We start from the raw sequence: 23,159 nt of genomic DNA, 5'->3' as shown, positions 1-23,159 counted from the left end.
GGCATTTGTACGTATTCTTTATTTTGGAGGAATTCAGAACAAAACCAACAATTTACAAATGAAAAGTCCAAAATACATATCTTGATATGTGGTGGCCAATACTGTTATCATTATTAATAATTATTTCTGCTTTTCTGTTCAAATCATGTCCTTTAGAATTTTAATACAGCTGTGTGTAACATGGGTTTAATGTTTCATCATGTATTGCATATCACAGTAAATAAAATGCATATTTAAGTTCCATATCAGTCAGTGAATTGAATCTTACGGCTAGGTCCAGTTTGCTCAACACATGAATGATCAGTGCTCTATAAATTACAACGCTCAGTCCACGACTAGGTTAAATCTGTGCCCCGAAAACCTACTCTACTTTAGGTAAGGTTTATAGATCTTCTTCACTCGAGCCAGCTCCCGTTCATCTGGCTCTATGTCACCGTACCACGTGTACCAAGGTTCACCATGTGTGTAAGCAGGTGGCAAAGGTGTACACCCCACTGCACCATGGGAGTTTGAGAAGTCCTCTCCAGAATAGTCGACAGAAAGTAACTTGGTCGGAATCAAGCCTAGAAGAAAAAAAACATGAGCTTTTTAAATGCCTTTACAAAGCAAAAGCTATTGTATTAGCTGTCACTGTTTTACCGTGGTCTCTTGCGGTTTCAACTGCCTTATTAAGTAGTTTCTGTTGCTTCATGCAGACACCTGATGGGAGTAAAAAACACCAGAGATTATGGCTTTGGATGGAATTTACTAGAGAATTGAGATAAGATAAGCCTAATAATAATAATATGTGGGATTACCGGTCCTGGTTGGATCGTACAACATTCCTGTCTGAGGGCTTATGAACTGCTGTAACAGATTAACATTCTACAAAGACAAAAGTTAAATCATTTTGAGGAGCATGTAAACAATCTCAACAAGCTAATCATTGTGTGTGGGTGTAATGTATACGTATATATACACACATGTACAAACAAACCTGGTAGTGGATGATTATATTTGGATCACGACAGATCGGACAGGGGTGCCCACATATCTTCTCTCCTCGCTGTTGCACAATAAAAAAAAACAAACAAACAAACAAACAAGTGTCTAATAACAGTATGAACAGCTCAAAGAATTCTTCGATGAATACGGACGAAATCCGAGCACAATTTTTCACAACATTAGCAAATTTAAGTCTTTCCAAGGGATCATCTAATAAACCCGCAGCTAATTTTCGTCAAGGAAAAAAAAATCCATCCGAACAACTGATCCATCCGAGAGAAATTTTTGATTAAATTCTGAGTTGTCTTTTTGTATAAAGTTAATTTTCACCCCTCAGCATGATGGTTTCAGCAATGTTTTCAACATTTGGATGTTTTGAAACGTTTATGCGTAAAGCACTTCCACCCCTTTCATCACCTAGCAACAACTGACCCCAATCATCACATGGATCATCATGAATCATCAATCAGATCATATCATCAGTAGAAACATATTTTACGTGTTATAGTATGGAGTTTCGCTTTAAGATGGTTACAAGGATTCACACATGAGGAGTGAGCAAGGGTGTGTTCGAGATTAGTGCATGAAGGTAGATACATACTATGCAGGTCTTCCTGGTCTTTTGAGGAGGTATACCACCTTTATGGTTCCTTCTGTAATCAGACCAAACAGGTCTGGATCCATAACGTTCAATGTACTCTGAAAGGAAAACAAAATCAAAGTGATTATACTGAAACGTACATCTAATATTACCCCCAAATAACAACAGATGTCTTTGTACCTTCACTCTCCAGGTATTCCCATGGTGTGTCTCTGAACCGAGAGTGTGATTCGACTCCCTGAGAACCGACACCCTGAGAACCGACTCCATCACATGTCAGTTTAGCAGAATTAAAAAAGTGTCGCATGACTGGAGCAGCAAACAGGACCCTGACTCCATTCTGTATTGTCTGGAATAAAATAAACAACAAGATGTTTTTTTATTAATCCCAGCTGTCAGTAAGCTCCATAACTTGCTAGCTGACTTTCACGGTTTACTTAAAGTTGCATTACATGCAGCTTCATGCATATATTGTAGAGTTGTATATATTAAAACAGCAACAAACAAAAAAACCTGAGCTCGATGAGTTCTTTGCAAAACAGCAGGAGAAACGCGACAAACCGCTCTCACGATGCTCTGTAAGGACGCCGCCATTTTGTCTTTAAATGAGCCGGAGGTTAAAGTTGAAAGGAAGTAACGTTTTACCAGATATTTATTATATCTCTATTTAATATAATTTATTATATTATTAATACACATGTATTTACCAGATATACATTATATATATATATATATATATATATATATATATATATATATATACACACACACACACACACACACCATATATACATATATGGTGTGTGTGTGTATATACATATATATATATATATATATATATATATATATATATATATATATATATATATATATATATATATATATATGTATATACACACACACACACACACACACACCATATATACATATATTTACACATATATACAGTTATGTCCATATATTTGGACACAGGCACCATTTGTCCAAATATATGTATTTAATGTATTTAATGAATGTATTTAACAAAACGTATTCAAGCTATAGTTGTATACAGTAGGTATAGTGGGTTGAAAGTGCAGTCTCTCGGGTTTAATTTGAGGGTATTTAAATCCAAATTGGAGGAAGGGTTTAGGAATTACAGCTCTTGAGAGCCTTAGACCCCCCTTTTCAAGGGACCAAAAGTAATTGGGCAATTGAATCAAAAGCTGTTTCATGGACAGGTGTAGGCTATTCATTCATTATTTCTTCATCAATTAAGCAGGTAAAAGGTCTGGAGTTGATTCTAAGCGTGGTATTTGCACTTCGAATCTGTTGCTGTGAACCTACATCATGTGTTCAAAGGAGCACTCCATGCAAGTCAAACAGGCCAAAAACAAAACAAATCCATCATAGAGATAGCAGGAACATTAGGAGCGGCCAGATCAACAGTTTGGTACATTATGAGAAAAAAAAGAATGCAATGGTGAGCTCAGCAACATAAAAAGGTCTGGCCGTCCACGGAAGAGAACAGTAGTAAATGATCGCAGGATCCTCTCCATGGTAGAGCAAAACCCATTCACAACATCCAGCCAAGTGAAGGACACTCTCCAGGAGGTAGGCGTGTCATTGTCAAAGTCTACAATCAAGAGAAGACTTCATGAGAGCAAATACAGTGGGTTCACCACAAGGCACATTTTTGCCAAAAAACATCTAAAAAGCCTGACCAGTTCTGGAAAAGCATTCTTTGGACGGTTGAAACTAAGATCAACCTTTACCAGAATGATGGGAAGAGAAAAGTATGGAGAAGGCTTGGAACAGCTCATGATCCCGTCATCTGTAAAACATAGTTTCACAACTGTCTCACCTGTTTAAATAAAGAAAGTAATAAAAATAGTGGAGGCAGTGTAATGGCATGGGCATGCATGGCTTTCAGTGGCACTGGGTCACTGGTGTATATTGATGATGTGACAGAAGCAGCCGGATGAATTCTGAAGTGTATAGGAATATACTGTCTGCCCAGATTAAGCCAAATGCAGCAAAGTTGATTGGACGGCATTTCACAGTACAGATGGACAATGATGCAAAATACACTGCAAAAGCAACCCAGGAGTTTTTTAAGGAAAAGAAATGGAATATACTGCGATGGCCGAGTCAATCACCTGATCTCAACCCAATTGAAAATGCATTTAACTTGCTGAAGGCAAGACTAAAGGCAGAAAGACCCATGAACAAACACCAACTGAAGACAGCTGCAGTTAAGGCCTGCCAAAGCGTCAGAAAGGAGGAAACCCAGTCTTTGGTAATGTCCATGGGCCCAAGACTTCAGGCAGTCATTGCCTGCAAAGGATTTTCAACAAAATATTAAAAATGAACATTTTATTTATGATTATATTCATTTGTCCAATTACATTTGATCCCCTAAAAATGGGGGGACTGAGAATAAAAATGGTTGCAGTTCCTGAACCTTTTACTTGATATTTTTGATATTCAACCACTTGAATTAAAGCTCTTCAAATGCATCTTGTTTTTTTTTGTTTTATTTCTTCATTTTCATGGCATACATAGCCAAAAGTATGAAAATTGTGCCTATGTCCAAATATATATGGACTCAACTGTATATGTGTGTGTGTGTGTATATATATTACATGTATACATATATTTACCAGATGTATATACATATATTTATATCAATATCTCACTGAGCTCACTGTTATTCTTTTTATTTTATTATCTAGTTGTTAAAATATGTACATATTTAATATATGTATCTACTAGTTTATAAGCTGTGTATACTGTAAAATGACTACAGTTTAGGATAAACAGTTTATTTGAATGCATCTTCAGAAATATTTGTAAATGATGTCATCATTTGTATTGATAAATGTGATAGATATGAATTTGATTAGGTAGGGATTGAGTAGAGATTTGTTTTAAACAATAACAGGGTATATATAGTATGTCATAGGCACTCCAAATGGCTCAAAGGGTTTCTCTATACCCATATGAACTACGTTAGATCAAATCCCCATCTGCATGTCGTTTGAACACATTAAGACTAAGAGAAAATCTGAAGGAATTAAGCAATTCCTTTTTATTGCTTTAATTAAGCATTAAGCAAATGTGTGATATTGGGGATGTTTCTCAGGTCAAGTCAAATTTTCTGTTAGATTTGTCCGTTCCACTGGAGCATGTGTTTAGACGACGTGCTGATGGAATTGATCTAAAATGGGCCATAAGGCTTTACACAAACTTGTGGATTCTATTTATATCTATTGTTTTAAACTATGACTCTATTCCCCACCTGTAAGGACTTGCCTTGGTGCTCATTAAACATCTGCTCAATATTTGTGCATATAACAAAAAAACTGGCTCTTATCCCAGCCAAAACGATCAAAACTCTTCTTCTCCCAGTTCTAGTTTTCTTATTTATAATTCTGTGATGTTTTGAAGAAATGAGGGGAGTTTTAAGCCAGGGGGAATTCCCTCATTATAGGGGATTTCACTAAGATATGGTTGGCCCTGCAAAAACATTTACAAATGAAACCAGGTCAACCATAAACCTTAATACTTTAAAATTTTATACTTTTTTCAATTGTTGAAAGATTTTGGTGATTATATATTATATTCAGGAGCTCTCAGTTGCACTATTATAAACTGTTGTAAGAAAGGACGTTATTTATATTTACACTATTTACTGTCCAGTGTCACCCAAATGAGGATGAACCTGTTTCCTCTAAAGGTTTCTTCCTCATATCCTCTCAGGGAGTTTTTCCTTGCCGCGGTCGCCTCCGGCTTGCTCGTTAGGGATATGGATAAATATATAGTACTTTAAATTTGAACTTAATATTTTTTAAATTAATTTTAAACTTTAATTGAAGATATCCATTTATTTATTTATTTTTATTCTTATTTATTCTTCTTCTTCTTCTTATTATTATTATTATATATTTATTTCTTTTTCTCTCTCTCTTCTGTTTCCATTCTTCTGTAAAGCTGCTTTAAGACCATGGGAAATGGTTAAAAAGCTCTGTACAAATAAACTGAATTGAATCGAATTGAATTAAATGTAAACATGTTCACGTTTGTTTTTGTTTAAAAAATATTATTTCATGACAACCGAATCCACCTATAACAAACTACGACAGCTCGTGCTTACCGAAGTGCTTTTAATAGCTCTTTATTTTTTGTCCTATAGTTTTATTCTCCGTATGTCTAACTCTCTCTATTGTTTTTATTCCTTTTACATAAAGGAAACGTGGACGTGACGTGGGGGATGGGATGTTGTCCTTGAACAAAAGGTCGTTACGAACGACGGCGCATGCGCCGCGGCTCACAGGCCAAACTGCGCATGCGCATGAATCCGTTCGACGTCATCGGTATATAAAGCCGGTCCCACCCTTCTCGAACATTCCGGATTTGTCTGAGGTAAGTGTCGCTGTGGAGCTGGTTCTCGCGTATAATTCTTTCCGAACGCTATCAACTCATTATTTACTCATGTTTCGTCTTAACACTAGTTTGAACCCTTTCTTTTTATTTCTTTAATCGTTTTTTTCCCTTAATGGACGTTTGTTCATCTGCTTTATTTCCAGGTACCAAAACGATCCACTTGAAGGTCTTGGCGTCGAGGATTTTTCCAACTGTTCGAAGACCAAAATCCCCCCAAAAATGTTTTCTACTCGAGTAACGGACATTTGACTACTACAACAACTACTACTTTTTTTTTTTTGCTCCAGATTATTGAAGAAGGAAAAGCTAGCCACAACATTCCCGCCCATTAAGTCATTTTCAATCAAAATGATATAGAATCACGACAGTTTTAATCTGTCTTTAAAACTGTTCTGAAAATTGTTGCTGTTAAGCACAAAATATTATAGGTACCCGAGACGCAGAGGAGAATTATAAATAGTAAGTGTTTACTTTCAAACCAATTTGATTCGAAATTTAACGGTTAAGCAAAAAAAAAAAAATCGCCTGTCTTTTTTGGAAACGAACAATTCTTTACTTTTTTATTAGATCAGCCAGAGGAAAAGCTGTGATAAAGCGAGTAAAGCTAGCTAGTTAGCGTATGAGCTCACACCGCAAAGTCAGCAGAGGCTAAACGCCCTGTTTCTCTTTGTGTGTGTGAGACGGATTCATATCCTATTCATCAATTATTTAGAAAACAAAAATTTTAAATATAAGCTAGCGATCGCTTCACATAAGCAATCTGTTCATAAAGATTGCCGCAGTATAGAGAGAAAATAATAAGGATCTAATTAAATTGCTTCTGAAAGGAGAGAAAGAGCTCATTGGGACATTTCAAGGCAATCTGCACATAAAGATTGCAGGATGACGACTCTGGATGTATTATACAGGGGCTGAAATGGTTTATTATTATTATCGGCGTGTTCTCTTTTTGTAGCTACGGGTGAAATAAACCTAAAAGTGTAGCTTAGCTCGTAGTGGAATCTTTAGCTGCGAAATGTCGATGTTTATCTAGTCGTGTGTTGCTTTTAAAATGGCGGACATGTTGTCCTTTTGCTAAAAAACATGGCAGTGATGGCTTTGGTGTTTGAAACCAGTTCGTACTTGTTTTTGCTTGAGTTGTCTTGGTCGGTCGGTCGGAATTTTTTTTTTGTTTGTTTGACCCTCTTTTTTATTTTTGTTTGCGAGGGTACATGAATGTCGAGTGTGAAATTTTAAGTAGTGTTTTTTTGGGCTTGTTTGTAATAATTCAAAATGGCGCCCGGGCTTCTTGTTCTTCTTCACGAGCGCGAAGCGGTTAACGGAAAAGGGGGCGGGGCTTAAACGCTGGCTTCAGGGAATCCAGAGCTGCACGCGCAGGACTCCAGACATGCTGAAAGCCACAGCAAAGGCTTCTGTATAAACTCCCATTTATATAACTCATCTGTTGTCAAAAAAAAAAAAATCAATCACCCGGGGTTTATATTGCAATTATTTGGATCATTGATTTATTTCAACAATAGTGTTTTTTATATATATACATTATAAAAAAAAATATATTTTTGCACCAAACCCTGTTTTTTTGAGGTGATGTTTATAAATGGACCTATATATATTTATATATACACCAGGAGTCATTTTTAAACTTTTATACCTTCTGTAGTCACTGTTGTTTGTTAGGGTCGGTGAATAACTGCACGCTTTTGTTTACTTGTGTGTAACAGTTGTGACATTTTCAGGAGTTTGTATTGTACCGTGTAAAAGGAGGTCGATACTGAATTCAGAGACTAAAAAAAACTTCGACAACACTTTTACGGGTAAGACACAACACGATTTCCTCACAAGTTTATCTGGTTGTTTATTGACGTTTTTAATACCCGACACGTCGGAAAAAAAAAACAGCGACATACATTATATTACGCGTATATTTATTATAGATATATATTTACAAGGTACAAGTTGCATGCTGAAGCTTAACATCTTTACCTCGTTAGTTTTAGATATTGTACAGCCCAAAAAAAAAGTGCGTACAAAGTGTTCAGAGATCCTCGGGTTCTGCTTTACGCTAAACGGCTGAAGGAGCATTTATAGCCCGACGACGCAGAGTGGGCGGGGTGAAGCACGTCGTGGCTCCGCCCATCACTCCGCCTATTTAATAGGCTTCCAAAGAAAAAAGGCACCTATGATTTCCTCATAGTTTGGTCTGCTGTAAGGTTGAAACTCAGTGGACCCAACCACTCGAAATACTCATTTAATTGGAGTTTTTTTTTCACTTTTGTTTTAATATTTAAATTTTATTTAAATTTAATTTTTTTTTTATTAATTGCACTCATTGCCAGTGTTTTTTCACTTATTCTTCACTTCTGTATATTATGTCCTATATAGTACAGGAATATCTTGGTGTTTTTATTATTATTATTATTATTATTATTATTATTATTATTATTATTATATACATGCGTTTAATTTTAAGGATTAAAATCAATATTTTCTCTGTTTCATCAACTTTTTATTATTTGCAGTTATTTATTATTCAACGGTGATTAAAAATCTGACACATCGATGCCACTATAATACCAAAAAAAAAAGAGCAAGTTTTAATTCATCATTTATTAACACAATTTTTTTCACCAGCAATAGCAATGCTGTTAGCAACTGTTGATGTATTAAAAGCCTGGAGTTTATCATCTTTTTAAAAAAAAAAAATGTTGATATGTAGTTGCATGGATGTTAGAAATACATTTACATGTATATGTAGTTTTACACAGAAGATTTAGATACAAGAGTTCTTTAATGTTTGTGTCTTAGAAAGTATTACACAATCCTGTTATCGGGTGAGAGTTACACTGTTTTTACTCCTACCTGGAAAGCAGGTGTGTATTCTGGATTGTAATGACACACGTTTTCATTTCCGTTCTCTGTTCGACCGTGTCTTTTTGTGGGAATATATATATATTTTTTAATCAAACGTGACAGATTTTCACAACATTTCTCGAAAGAGATCATTACTTCAGTATTTTGCTGTGCAATAGAAAAGCCTATTGCAGAGAGCACCACAATGTTCACAGGTCTAGTAAAACAGTTGAGCAATAATAAAATTACTGTTCAGTGTAACGTAGCTCTTGTACATACATTTTCCTCCACATTTTTCCCCCCTCTTCTGTAACCAAAATGAAATTAAATAAATTCCAGCATGACTTCTTGTTAACATTAATAATCATGTAAACTGAAAGGTGTTTTTTTTTTGTAATTATTATTTTTTTTTATAGTTCTAACGAAGCTATATAAAAATGTATGTCAACATTTTTGTAGTCCTTTTCAAATGTTTGCATACACGTCATGGTAAGGAGAGAAGGTGGGTCATGTGTTGGAGGAAGGTTGTAATAATACACATGTAAGATTTGTACCACAGTGAATATTGCAAACCTTTTAATGAACGGTATTAACATGAAGCATTTTCATTCCTACCAGATATTACCTCCCACTTAAAAGTCAAGTACATACACTTTATTTAGTTCATATGTGAATATATATATTCTATATTAGTATATAGTATATTAGTATATAGTATATGTAGGCAGTGTTCTGTGCCAGAGATTGGTGAGAATCATGTTGTAGTGCAGAATTATGTTGTCTGTCATGTTCATTATGCCTATACTTTTTTTCATACCACATAAGTTGTACATTCACATTCCATTTTTTTTAGCTGTTCAAGCACAGAGTTTGTGTCACTGAAGATCTGTGTACTTCACACGCCATTCTTGCATTCAAATAACACTGCTTTTATTTTAGAGCAGGCCTAACCAGGTTCATGAACATACCTATGGGAAGTATCATGCTGGTTTGTATGCCACATGACCCAACCTGTCCCGTCAGTGCTTTGTTATTGTGGTGTTGGATAGACCTGGGGTCATGATTGACTTTGGCCTGAGGTCTGTGCAGGTGATGCAATCCTTCAGCTCGACAAACATCTCTAGTACAACTCAATTGAAAACTTGTGTTTGTGTTGCGATGGAATACGGATGACAACTGATTGTAATTTCCTGATAGGGTATATCGTCGTACTGGATTTTTTTTTTTGTGTGTGTGTGTGGCTTCAGTTTGTCGTCCAGAAAAGCATACGTTGTGCAGAGTTGATTTCAGCCCCTGTATGGTATTTTGTGTTTCCATGAGCTCTCTAAATCTATTATGCCAAACCATTTTTAATCTTCAGAGTTAGCGACAGCTGTGGTATATCACAGATAGTCCACAGTTACAGCCATTGTGTAGTTTCAGACAGTGTATAAATGTTACTTATTCTCTCTCATGCCCTCTGTCTCTCTCCACCCTTTCTGTGTGTGTGTGTGTGTGTGTAGGCTGAAATGGCAGTGGGCCCAGTGGACCCCAGGGAGGTGCTGAAAGGAGTGGAGTCTCTGTTAGGGAAGGACGGTGAGCTCCGCAGCCTGGAGGGCGTTGCCAAAGTATTCAGGTGAGACTTGAACACATGGCATGTGCACAGAGATTAAGAGTTATATCAATATGAGAATTTTAAAAGAAATGCCGAACCACATTTGGTTAATTATTTAATAATGATTTTCTCTGTCTCTTTTTTTTGCAGTCTCATGAAGGCATCTCATAAAATGGTCAGCAGATGCATGTATTTAAATATCTTACTCCAGACCAAATCACATGACATTCTTAACCGGTATGTGTGTTTATATATTTATATATAGCTAAACAGGACTTTAATTTTTACACGAGTTTGTCTCAAACTGAATTTATACTGCTGTACAGATTTATCCGTGTTGGTGGCTACAAGTTGTTGAACGCCTGGCTGACTTATTCTAAGACGACCACCAATACCCCAATGCTACAGCTCATTCTGCTGACTCTGCAGAAACTACCTCTCACAGTGGACCATCTCAAACAGGTAGCTGTTTACTTCAAGCTCTTGCTACTACTGTTTATATGAACACTTTTTTTTTGGGAATATTTTCTGGTTCTGACACTTTTTTCCTCATACTAGAACAACACAGCAAAGTTGGTTAAGCATCTGAGCAAGAGTGGAGAGACAGAAGGTAAGAGTCCATTTGTGTTGAGAAGCACATTTCTCCTAATGCCCACTAATCTGTTACATAACTAAGCAATTTTGTGCCCTGTCACAAGAACTCTGTTCCATATAGACAATCTACTAACGGCGGTCTTAACATTGTGTTCATTGCAGAATTGAGAAAGCTCGCCTTGGTACTCGTAGATGGCTGGATGGCCATCATCCGCTCCCAGAGTGTTTCCAGTGGCGCCTCACCTAATGGTAATACATTCTTTTCTTTCTTTGTTTCATTCTTGATTTGAAATTATTTCAAATTTGTTGTTTAATTTGGTGCTTCAACATTCATCACACTTTGAATGTTTTTCAGAAAAGAAACGAAAGAAGGAAGACTTTAAATTGCGTCCCGAGCTAAAGGCTGTGGAGAAAGGGACAGAAGAGGAGAGGAAACGAGAAAAGCCAAAGGCCCATGCACCTAGTCATGCCAAGATTCGCTCCACAGGTCTGATCCCCAGCTTTAAGAAGCCACACTGATTTAAAGTGCATTTATATTTTGTGGATCTCTGAAATTATAATATATTAGGTTGAATTTTGCTCTTTATATTATGTTCAGTGAAAGAGTATAATGTATTTTAATTTCTACTAGGTCTATTAATGTTTTAGGTTTGATTTGTTTTTCTAAGCATTGCTTCTTTGATTACTTAATTAGTTTGTCTTAATTTGAACAGGTTTAGAGGTAGATACTCCAACACCTGTCCCTACAAAAAAGGTCCCCACAGTTCCCCAGCTTGGTGACAAATACAACATCAAACCTGCTGTCCTTAAGAGGCCTAGGTAAGTTATAGTTTTAATAATAACCCACTGATAACCTGCCTTGTTTAACTCTGCTTCCATTAAGTAAACGTTGCCTTTGCTGCCCTCTGGTGGTGATATGGTTCACTTTTTTAACCTCTGTCTTTTTGCCCCCCTTCAGCTCTAATCTATTAGATGCGCCACCTGTGGAGAAAAAGTACAAGCCTCTTAACACCACCCCCAACTCAACCAAAGAAATCAAAGTCAAGCTCATTCCTCCACAACGTAAACATAGCATTTTGCTGTTCTATACCCATAGTTATGATTTAATAATGCTTTTTTTTTGTCTATTTATGTAGCTTACTACTTTGTTTTAAATGTGGTTTTGTCTGTCAATTCCATTAGCTATGGAGAGCTTGGGCTTTCTGGATGCACTTAATTCTGCTCCAGTACCTGGAATCAAGATCAAGAAGAAGAAACCTAAGGCAGTCTCTCCCACATCTAACAAGGTAGGTTGGAAGTTTGTTCCTTTTTTTTTTTTTTTAGCTGTTCTTCCAGAGGAATAAAATAATGTTTCGCTTGCTTCACTTTTTCTCTTTTCTCCCGTTTTTCCACAGCCATGTCCATTTGAAAGCAAGCCCCAGTCATACTCAAGCACGCAGACTAAGCCTTCTTCCCCTGAAGCTCCTGCTTCTCATACTCCTCCACACGAGCCCCAAGACCTGGAACAGCCAGGGACGCCTGTCCCAACTGAGGATCCAGAGGCTATGGACACTGGTGAGTTCACTAAAACCCCCTGCTTCCTCCCCACCTGCTTTACAGAGAGCCTTCTAAGGAATGCTACAAGTTATGAAATGCATAATGATATTAAGGGAAGGTGAATAGTATCCTGTAATACTATCATGAAAATGTTCTTAATAAATAAAAAACGGTCTCTGTCTCCTACAGATAAGCCGAACGCACTTTCAGAGCCACGTGGAGAGGAAGAGAGCCTGACAAAGAAAGGCAAGAAAAAGAAGAGTGTTCGCTGGGCTGAGGAAGAGCAGCTGAAAGAATATTTTTACTTTGATCTGGATGAGACAGAGAGAGGTAAGGACAACACCAACTCATACACACACCTGTATATTTGTTCAAATTCAGGCTGTTTTGCTGGTGATAAATATCACATCGTATGTTCCTTCCTCAGTCAACGTGAATAAGATTAAAGATTTTGGTGAAGCAGCCAAGAGGGAGCTGATGATGGACAGGCACACGTTCGAGATGGCCCGACGGCACTCACATGACACCATGGAAGAGCGTGTGCCCTGGACGCCACCGCGTCCTTTGACACTGTCAGGCTGTCTGGTCAGTCCAGGGTCCAACAGCAGTGAGAAGATGACCCAGAGGGACAGAGAGATGGGAATCCTCCAAGAGATCTTCCTCAACAAGGAAAGGTGAGAAACTATTTGCATGGAAACTTCTTGTGTTTTTATTTATTTATTTTTAATTATCGTCACATTCATTAATGTGTTGCAAGAAACGTTTTGAACGTTTTAATATCATGCCCATAGGTATAACTTTGCCCTTCTCTTTTCATTTAGTGTCCCAGACAGCCCGCACGAACCAGACCCAGAGCCTTATGAGCCAATGCCTCCACGTCTCATTCCTCTGGATGAGGTACACATTTTGATGCCTTCACTCACATTTAACACCCAAGCTATTTTATTTCTTGCTGGTTTGTGCCTCTCTAATGATGGTGCTAGTTAGCTAATTTTCAGACATGATGGATATAAATATTCATTTGCAAGTCCTTCATGTTGGATTATTTCCTTTAACTTTTTCCTCTCTCTCTCTCTCTCTCTCTCTCTCTCTCTCTCATAATCCAGGACTGTACAATGACAGAGGACAGCTACATGGATACTTCTGATACTGCTGCAGCTGGTCCTCCCTCTTCAGCCCAGGAGAGCTCCAAGCTGCCTCCTGTCCTTGCTAATCTCATGGTCAGCATGAACAGCAACCGCAGCCCCCAAGCTCAGAACAATGCACCCCCTCCAAACAACCCAGCTATGAACGTCCAAGAGCTCCTCAGCTCCATCATGGTGCGTTTTTTCTCCACTCCCCCCTATCCTCTTGTATAAGTGTCTTTGGTGTCCAGCGGTCAATTTATGTGTTCGAATTTTTTTAGGGTGCTCAAGGGTCTAACCAGTCCACAGAGGACCTCATTAAGCAGCCTGATTTCTCAGACAAGATAAAACAGCTCTTGGGATCTCTGCAGCAGAACCAGAACCAGAATCAGCAGGGCAATGCTCCGCCAAGTAAGTAGTTCAGATCAAATGCTGACCCCTTTTGACCCACAACCACAAATGATTTCCTTTTATAAAAATTACACAGAAGAATGAATGAAAAATTGGTTTTGTATAAATGCTTATTAGCTGCATTTACAAGTGAGTTATTGTGTTTGTAGTGAATGCAGGTCTGCTTGGCCACGGTCCCAACATGAACATGAATAACAACATGAACATGCCAATGCCCATGAACGGCGGTTACCCACCAAACAAGCCACCTGGCGGCCCTCATTTTGGTCACCCGCCACCTCCTCTTGGGCATGGACCTCCATTTGGAGGAGGCCCACGCATGATGGGCCCTCCGCCTGGACCTCAGGGCAGAGGAGGGGACAATGGAAACTACTGGGGAGATGAGTCTATGCGCGGTGGACCACACCGGGGTGGCCATTTCCATCGTGGAGGAAGAGGAAGAGGAGGAGACCAAGGATTTAGAGGACGGGGAGGACGAGGGGGACCACGCGGAGGACACAACAACATGGGTGGTAAGATCATTTCTAGTACTTTAATGGTATTTCTTTTCTTTTCTTCATTCTTTTTTAATATATATATTGTCAGTATCTTTGTTGGCTTAGGTTTAATTGATCCATCCCCTCTTTCTCAACAGACATGTCCAAAAGGCCTGTGTGTCGGCATTTCATGATGAAGGGGAACTGCAGATACGAAAACAACTGCGCTTTCTATCACCCGGGTGTGAACGGTCCTCCTCTACCTCCTCAGCATGGTCATTAACTTTGACCTCAACAGACACTTCTCAGCCTTGAACCCTTACACTGGTTGTGATCCTGCCACTTATTTTCACTAGGTGGCAGTAGAGCACATTTTGAAGACTCGATATATATTTTTTTTTTGTTGGAACAAGATCAGTTGATTCCTCTTCAGTGTTTACAGATGCCTCATTAGAGACCATGAGACACACCGACAGTCCGGCTGGACCTTGACATGGTTTTTTTCCTTGTGTGTCTAATGGGAAATTCAAGCTTATTAATGACTTATTCATAACAACACGCTAACCCCTGCGGTGGCTGTGTATAAATAGGCTGTTCTGATGTATATACAAAAACTCAGTGTTAAGACGACTCATGTACATATTACATATATTTTTTTGGTCATATGTATGACACTGATTTAAAACTGCTGAAGAATGTGCCACTCTTCGAAGACCACTTTTGCAGCTTACATTTGATTTACACTGTTATACGAGTTGTAATTTTTTTTTTTTTTTTTTACTTTGAGACTATGAATTTGGTTCAGCACTACAGAACTTTTTGAAGTGTGAATGTGTTCCTATTTGCAGGTGTTTTATGTATGTGGGGTGTGCTGTTTCTCTGTGTAAGCAGGTTCATGCTAGAGACAATGCCTCTCTGTCTTATCACCCGTGGTACATAACAGCACATTCTAACATCACCTCAATTTTGTATTCCAAAGTCTGTTGAAGAAGCAGCTATGCCCACAGATGCTTGACTGATACAAAGCTAGATTAAACACACACACACCTGCGCGCACACACATGAAAAGTGCATATGGCTCTTGATCGTGTTCTCGATTGCTATTTAAATTTCAGTATTTTAAACTGACCTTGTGTAAAAAAAAAATTGACAATCAGGACAATTAGCAGTCATTCATTGTCATATCATTCACTCTGTGTGTGTGTGTGTGGTTTGTGTGTGTATTCATGCAGTCACACTCAAGTTGTGACTAGTCTCACTCATGGTCATGTCATGTGTGTATATATAAAATCTATCCTCATACACAAGTGCTGAACTGAGCCTGAGGCTCTAAACCACTCTCTTGGCCTACGCTAGTGTTTTCTGTGAAAACAGTGGCCTTTGTGTCTCTTGTGGGACTACATTGTTTTTCTTTTTTTTTTTTTTCCCCTGTTTTTATTTTTATTTAAATCTCTATCCAAATGAGGTTTTGTTTGTGTTATAGAGGTATGTGTGTCTGCTTTACAGTATATTGCAAAGACACATTTATGAGCATATATATATATATATATAATCTGTAAAGGGTTTTTCTACATGTATTAATAAATGTTCTAAAAATATTTTTCTTCTAATTTTATATTTCTTTTATTAATTTCTGTCATATTAATCAGAAGTTAATTAACAGGTTTATTTGTGTAGCACCTTTCACACAAAATGCATCTCAAATGCTTTACAGATAATAAAGAGCTAATATGTACTATAGCAAAATGTAAATTGAGGAAGATAAAAATTTAAGAGAAAATATAAAGAAAAAAAGTAAAAATAACTCAGAAAATGAAAGGACGAAAATAAGTATTGAAATAAACAAATCAAAGAATAAAGAGAAAAGAAAAAGAAAAAGTTGTGCTTTAGTAAGTTGTGCTTTCTGTTTTCTCAATAATATGATGAGGAAACTCTCTCACTCACTCATTTTCTAACGCTTATCCGAACTACCTCGAACTACTATCTCAGGCGTCATCGGGCATCAAGGCAGGATACACCCAGTGGTGAGGAAACTGTCTATTTTTAATTAACTAGCTATTTTTTTAAGCCTAACAATAAATGGATAATTATTAAATGTGCTTTATTATTATTATTATTATTATTATTTTATCTCTGGTTGATTGTTGTGGTATAAAAGGAATAAAAACACTCAGGACAAAAAAATAGCCGTACATTTTCTTGTTTTATTTCTTATTTCCTAATGATACATATTTTAGTTCCAATACAAATTCCAATTCAAATTTTATTGATCACATAAACAATCATATACAGTGGTCAAAAAGGATAAGGGGATTTTAAAGAAATGTAAAATAAAATACAGTAAAATAAAATACAATGAAATAGAATAAGATAAAATAAAAGAGATTAAAAAAAAAAGTGGAATTTGCTGTCCATAATAAAGCAACGAAAATGAAATAAATGTGTGGATTTATCTTCTGATATGGATTTTAAGGTGAATAGACAGAATATGAAAATGATCCAGTGACTGATGAACTATAAAGATATGAAATAGAATGACTTTTAAATAACGTATATGACAATAGTCAGTATTGCAGTCACTTAATTAGCCTTCATTAGCCATCACTGTCGTAGAGTCTGGATGCATCTGTTAATTCGTTTGACTTCCTAGCAGCAACATCCGTGTTCTTAAGGTGGGCCTGGAGCAGTGTGTGTGTGAACAGGATTGGCCTTTTCACTCCGCCCTTAGGCGCAAATATTGACACGAGCGAGAGGGTTTGAGTGCACCTGAGCAATACACTGATAGAAAATCCACACACCCATTCACAGTTCTACACCAGATATCCTTTAACCTCCCTGCATTCATATTTCTGCTCGCATTAAAAGTGGCCTTGGTCATGTGCTCGTCAAAATGAAACTGGCCTCTACTTTATCAGGTGTAATAAAAACAACACATTTGCTTGGTGAAAACTGAACATTCAGATGTCTCTGCGATGACATTTTATAATAAAATAAACAGCTAGTTTTTAAATTTCAACCTTGTGCCAAACAACACATTTGTCTCCTGCATATCATACCTATGAGGTTACTCTGTATTTTTCGTCTGGAGAACACGTTGTGCATCTTGTTTGTGAGAATATGGCTAAAGAAAATGGCTGCTGTAGCCTGAGCTGGGAACAAAGGCAGCATTGATCACTGTCGCTCTGCCATTATCCCAGAGGCTTTTAATCAGGCCTCAATCCCAGCATTGTTCCCTTTGAGAGGCCGACTGCTGACGATGTCCCTTGGGATGGCTTTTTTTTTTTAACCTGAAATCAAGATTCATTTATTCATCTTCACTCAGGGTCGCAGTCTCAGGAACACTGGGTGTGAGGCAGTAATGCAACCTGGACAGGGGGCCCAACATATACAAGGCCCAACATACTCTCAAATTCACACCATGGGGCAATTTTAGGCTTGATTTCGGAAGAAGGAGGAAACAGGAAAACCTGTAGGGTTCTCGGGTCAACAAGGGAAGAACATACACATACCCATAGTCCACTATTTTACTACATTATTAGTTTCTGTAACATAGAAATTAGGTTAAATTATGTTACTGTAACATAGTGAGATCAAAAAGTCTGAGACCATCTATGAAAATGGAAATGGACAGATCTAGTTAAAATATTTAAAACAAATAAAGTAACCGTTTAATTTCTTTAATATTTAATACTCAAGATTCTGCAATATTTCTAGCCCCACGATAATCGCATTATCTCATGCCTGATCTCTTCTTCTGAAGCAGGAGTTCAGACGTCACTCAGATGAATTTGGTCTGAAATGGATCAAGTTTTGTACAAACTCGTGAACTCCATGTCCGCTCGAATGTACACTGTCAGACAAATTCATGTCAATATTTCAAAGATTCTACTTTTCATTCAAACTGTTGACAATATTATACATTGTAAAGAAGATATGGTTTTTTGGACTCCACTATAGCTGCTGTTGATGCTTCCCTACAGTGTATACATGGCAAATAACACAGCAACGGTGACCACACGTGTTATTAGAGGATTGGTTTAATATGGACACGTCAGTGTTCCCAAACTGCGTTAACAATCAGTCAGTTTCCTCCTCGAGGTATTCCAGCCGGTTAGCAGGGACATGAACACTATGTACATAAAACACACCCAACCTCAACACTACGACAGCCTTAAAGAGCCTGAATACATTTTCATTTCAAAGCTTTTCAGTCATTTAAGTTAGATATAATAGACATTATAGAACAATGATTTAATCTAAACAAAAGAGTACAGAGGAAAAGGATCTCGTGCTACAGTGGAATTCCAAGTGCTGAAACATCAACATACAGCAAACCGTCTTCCTTCCTCTGCTTGGGTTTCTGCCCAGACAAATGTCAGCAGTGGTACAATCTATAAAATAACAACCAGTTAAAAAAATCTAAAACATGTCCACATTTAAGTTTCATTTAAGAAATTATAACCAGTGTAGGTTTTAAATAGATAAGAAATTATTTAGTAATATATTTTAACTGATTAGGTTCGTTAAAGTTAAACAAGCATAGTATTTTTTTAGTATTCTGTATTGATGCGAAACAACTAAATGAAATATTTAATGTCTCAATTTAATCAATTTTCTTCAGATGTTCATTTAGGTATATCATTTTTTTAAAATGTCATAACATTGTACTACTAACATTGTACTACTATATAAAAATATAGTTACTCTAGAGTATATCTGCATATCGTATAACATCTGTAAGTATTTTGACAAAAAGTACACAGGTATATAGACTGCTTTTCATTGTGTAACGACAATTACAGATACATTTCTATACATTTGATCATTTATTACATTTTTATGTAAACAGCGGCATTAATAGTAGCAATCTCTATTCCAAGATAATTACATGCTATATATGTCTTACATACTATTACATATATATATATATATATATATATATATATATATATATATATATATTTATATATATGAGATAGTAACATCCTACTGTATATATGTAGAACAGTGTTTTAAATATAGGACGTAATTATCTTGGAATGGAGATTTGAATAGAATTGAAGTAACGCATAAAAATTATTTGCATAAAAATTGTATACGTCTAGACGTGTAGTGCAAATATTGTATAGTATTGAACCCTATGCATACAATGAAACATAAAATGTACGTAGGCATGTAAAAATAAAATTTGAACAGTTTTGAATTGAATTGGATTTAAATCTTCATTCCAAGATAATTCCATTGTATATATATGTATATAACACAGCATATATATATAAAAAATTGTTCTATCTAGTTAGTAAATTCAATCCATTTTCCAAGGGAAGTTTTTTTCACTCTGAATAACACGTCATGGTTTTGTCAGTGGTAGTGAAAGCTGTTTAACAGAAGCCTGACATCACGATTAAGACCTGAGCCAATCATGAAAAGCCTAATCATTGAAGGCTTTGCATAGAATTGATGACATTCTGCTGATCTGGCCTTGGCGCGAAGCCAACCGCAACCAAAATGAATACATTTTCTTAATTTTTTTGGACTTTTAGAGAAAGACCAAACTTCTGAAAATGTATCATGCTTTTGACTTTTATTCAAGTGATATTCAGAAAAACATTTGGCCAAATTTAAAGGAGATTTATGAGAGTGTAAAGGTAAATAGCAACTCTTTTAGGATGGTGTAGAATCAGGCATTCCTGAAGAGGAAAAAGAGGAGGGGCGGGACATGCAGGTGAACAGGTGTATAAATGCAGCTCAGGTGAGAGTGAGCTACCACAGCAGGACTGGGAGACTGAACACACACACACACTCGCTAAAGGGAAACTCGAGAACAGGTGAGAGCTTTCTGCATTGACAAAACTTTCCTTTTTTCCATTTCTGCTTTCATTCCATGAGACTTCTCTTTGTTCGATAGTCAGACACTCTTGAATTGATTTCCACCTTAGTCTCACTGTACAAAAATCTCTTTCGATCAGCCTGTGAAGATGATTAAAGGACTTCTGTCAGTGCTCTTGGTCCTGGTGGTCGTGACTTCCACCATGGGGAAGCCAGACAAAACCTCTGAAAAGCCTGCAGTCAAGAAGGAGAAACGAATTCCTCAGACTCTCTCCAGAGGTGATTATGGATAACTACTACATTATAATGTATTTCTTACAATTCACACTATGAATTTTTTATATTTTTTTAGTTTATTCTTATTTGCTTCATTCTTCATTGAAGCTCATATTATGTGATCTCAAATTGCGAGAAAACTCTGTACTTCTTTGTGACTTCTCTGTTTCTTCTTCTCAGGATGGGGAGATCAACTGATCTGGGCTCAGACCTACGAGGAGGCGCTCTTCTTGGCACGTTCACAGTAAGTTGAAATATTTGTAGGCAATGTTGGGATATGCAGAATGTGTTCATCAACCATTTTTATACTAACGATTAGAATGACGTATTGGAATTTGCTTCATTGTCCAGTATCTTTTACAAGCATTTCGGCATAGTGGTTTATAGCAAATTCCAATAAAATAACTTATAGTTTATCCAGTTTAATAAGAATCCTAAGGCTCTGATGGCACATTCTGGATGAGTTATTCAACTATATCATTACTAAACACTTGGATGATGTACTGGAATTTGTTTCGGTGTCCAATATCTTTTACAAGGAAATGAAAATGCTTAAATGGTCAGAGAAGCCTCTAAACATGGTGCTGTGACTTTTCATGCTTTTCATGTGTGACTACAGATGAAACATATTTTTGATAAAACTCTAATTCTATTTCTACAGAAACAAGCCCTTGATGGTTATCTTCCACTTGAACGAATGTCCACACAGTCAGGGTAAAGTTTGTTATAATCCTGCTCTTCAGGAACGTCATATCCGTTAATGTTTAAGTGGTTATTTGCACATTTATTTAGCTCTTTGCTAAATATTAGGTGAGCAAACATTTGTTTTGTTCCCACACCAGGCCTGAAGAAGGCTTTCGCTGAGGACAAAGAGATCCAGAAACTAGCCGACGAGGACTTCATCCTTTTGAACCTGGTGGTGAGTCTTAAATCTTTAAACTTTTAGGGATTTCTCTGTGGATGAAATGAAAATGATGTGATTTTACGAATCTATGTATTACAGTATGAAACCACAGATAAGCACCTGTCTCCTGATGGCCAGTATGTTCCCAGAATCATCTTTGTCGGTGAGTGTATATATTAGACTCTATAAATTTATCTTTCTAAAAAAAAAAAAGACAAAATGAACAAAAATGACCTCTTTACTTTTTTCCCAGATCCCTCAATGACTGTTCGTGCTGACATCACTGGCCGTTATGCCAACCGTATGTACGCTTATGAGCCCAGTGACATGACACTCCGTAAGTGGACTCCGTAATTTGTTACATTTCTAATTTTACTCACTGTAGAAATTATATGTTTCATTGACAATCATAGTGGTTATAAGCAGAATCCTACTACATTTAAGACCTAAATGACATTTTTATTCACTCTCACAGTGCAGAACAACATGCTCAGAGCCAAAAAGCTCCTGAAGACAGAGTTGTAAGGCACAACCTCATGACGTCATCCATCCTGGAGTGGATTTTCTCTCCGATTTAGAATTTAAGGTCCTTTATCTGTTATAATTCTGTAAAAAAAAAAAAAAAAAAACGCACTGGAAATCTTTGAAGTCATTTTTTGGATGTATTTTGTTTTGAGATTCTGTTACTGTCAGCCTTACAGACCGAATTTTCATCTAATGTACTGCATCAGGGATGCACATGTTTTGGATAAATAAAGATAAAATCTGTTCAACTCTGTTCTTGTGTCTTCATTAGTAATGAAATGAGCGTCACTCCCACATTTCTGGACTCCCTGCTCGTAAATAATTGCCCTCACTAGAGTGTTTAAGTAGGTAGGATTAAGTTTTACCAACTTCTTATTAGCTCTTGTGGGTTTTTCCTCTCCTGTAAAAACCTATAAAAATATTTACCATGCATGTGTCTGGTATCTCAGATCTTACAGATAGGTTAGACAACAAAAAAAGAACAATTAGGTTAAATATAACATAATTAACACATTTATTTTTCTAAAATTTCTATATTCCATAAAACCTGAAGACAAGAATTAAAGTGAGGGAATTTTAAACAAGTATAAATAAAGAAATATGATTCATTTTTTTTTCTGACTTCGTACCCGGTTCAGCTACAGTTCAGTATTTAACACCTCCTAAAAGATTTAAATGGGACTGATTTTACATTTGAAACATCTGATCCTCCAGCTGACAGAACGATATAGATGTGTGCTGTAGAGAAAGACATCACAATCTGCCAACAACCAACAACCCAGATTTAGAAAAGTAAGGCTAAGAATCTTTTTGTGAGGTAACTTAATAATGCTTGTGTTTTAAACAGCTATTATTTAGCATAAACTGAGGTATTTTCCCAGATTACTGGACCACAAATAGGATATATTAATAGTATACAAAATATGAATATTTCTAGATTCTTGATAAATAAAGAATTTTTAAATACACTCTTAGAAAAAGGTTTCTTCTAGCACCCTAGCTAGGTTTTCAGTCACACTGGGTACAGCAG

The 23,159-nt window shown here is 36.7% G+C and overlaps 3 protein-coding genes across 4 annotated transcripts; 2 read left to right on the top strand and 1 right to left on the bottom strand.

The window, feature by feature from the left end:
* Nucleotide 1: 1 nt before the first annotated feature.
* On the bottom strand, nt 2-2,240 carry mrps18b (mitochondrial ribosomal protein S18B). The gene is made up of 7 exons (XM_060865649.1): nt 2,099-2,240; nt 1,766-1,934; nt 1,586-1,683; nt 977-1,045; nt 798-864; nt 640-699; nt 2-563 (listed from the first exon to the last, which is right to left on the bottom strand). The coding sequence occupies exons 1-7, from the start codon at nt 2,177-2,179 to the stop codon at nt 367-369; spliced, it is 741 nt and encodes a 246-aa protein (XP_060721632.1). The 5' UTR covers nt 2,180-2,240; the 3' UTR covers nt 2-366.
* Nucleotides 2,241-5,925: 3,685 nt separating this feature from the next.
* ppp1r10 (protein phosphatase 1, regulatory subunit 10) lies at nt 5,926-16,166 on the top strand. Of its 2 annotated transcripts, none has more exons than XM_060865645.1 (19): nt 5,926-5,989; nt 6,154-6,469; nt 10,363-10,475; nt 10,605-10,691; nt 10,781-10,916; nt 11,013-11,064; nt 11,211-11,297; nt 11,404-11,535; nt 11,762-11,867; nt 12,007-12,110; nt 12,231-12,334; nt 12,443-12,602; nt 12,774-12,914; nt 13,012-13,258; nt 13,406-13,481; nt 13,691-13,903; nt 13,990-14,119; nt 14,269-14,631; nt 14,754-16,166. In XM_060865645.1, the coding sequence occupies exons 3-19, from the start codon at nt 10,369-10,371 to the stop codon at nt 14,876-14,878; spliced, it is 2,370 nt and encodes a 789-aa protein (XP_060721628.1). In that variant the 5' UTR covers nt 5,926-5,989; nt 6,154-6,469; nt 10,363-10,368; the 3' UTR covers nt 14,879-16,166. The 2 variants fall into 2 exon arrangements, with proteins under 2 accessions (XP_060721628.1, XP_060721629.1); XM_060865646.1 differs by having other exon boundaries at nt 6,154-7,824.
* Nucleotides 16,167-20,293: 4,127 nt separating this feature from the next.
* agr2 (anterior gradient 2) lies at nt 20,294-22,377 on the top strand. Its single transcript, XM_060864864.1, has 8 exons — nt 20,294-20,423; nt 20,565-20,703; nt 20,881-20,944; nt 21,362-21,414; nt 21,543-21,619; nt 21,704-21,767; nt 21,858-21,941; nt 22,080-22,377. Exons 2-8 carry the CDS (start codon nt 20,574-20,576, stop codon nt 22,127-22,129), a joined length of 522 nt encoding a protein of 173 aa, XP_060720847.1. The 5' UTR covers nt 20,294-20,423; nt 20,565-20,573; the 3' UTR covers nt 22,130-22,377.
* Nucleotides 22,378-23,159: the final 782 nt, after the last annotated feature.

This window comes from Tachysurus vachellii, chromosome 3, assembly GCF_030014155.1.
Source record: "Tachysurus vachellii isolate PV-2020 chromosome 3, HZAU_Pvac_v1, whole genome shotgun sequence".
Classification (NCBI taxonomy): domain Eukaryota; kingdom Metazoa; phylum Chordata; class Actinopteri; order Siluriformes; family Bagridae; genus Tachysurus; species Tachysurus vachellii.
This window is presented reverse-complemented; position numbering and strand designations above follow the sequence as displayed.

Coding starts and splice junctions, on each gene's coding strand:
- mrps18b (XM_060865649.1), bottom strand. CDS start 2,179: ATGGCGGCGTCCTTACAGAGCATCGTGAGAGCGGTTTGTCGCGTTTCT. Junction 1,684..1,765: donor GGAATACCTGGAGAGTGAAG/GTACAAAGACAT, acceptor TTTTCCTTTCAG/AGTACATTGAACGTTATGGA. Junction 1,046..1,585: donor AGACCAGGAAGACCTGCATA/GTATGTATCTAC, acceptor ATTGTGCAACAG/CGAGGAGAGAAGATATGTGG.
- ppp1r10 (XM_060865645.1), top strand. CDS start 10,369: ATGGCAGTGGGCCCAGTGGACCCCAGGGAGGTGCTGAAAGGAGTGGAG. Junction 12,915..13,011: donor TCTGGATGAGACAGAGAGAG/GTAAGGACAACA, acceptor TTCCTTCCTCAG/TCAACGTGAATAAGATTAAA. Junction 13,259..13,405: donor ATCTTCCTCAACAAGGAAAG/GTGAGAAACTAT, acceptor CTTTTCATTTAG/TGTCCCAGACAGCCCGCACG.
- agr2 (XM_060864864.1), top strand. CDS start 20,574: ATGATTAAAGGACTTCTGTCAGTGCTCTTGGTCCTGGTGGTCGTGACT. Junction 20,704..20,880: donor TCCTCAGACTCTCTCCAGAG/GTGATTATGGAT, acceptor TCTTCTTCTCAG/GATGGGGAGATCAACTGATC. Junction 21,768..21,857: donor TCCCAGAATCATCTTTGTCG/GTGAGTGTATAT, acceptor CTTTTTTCCCAG/ATCCCTCAATGACTGTTCGT.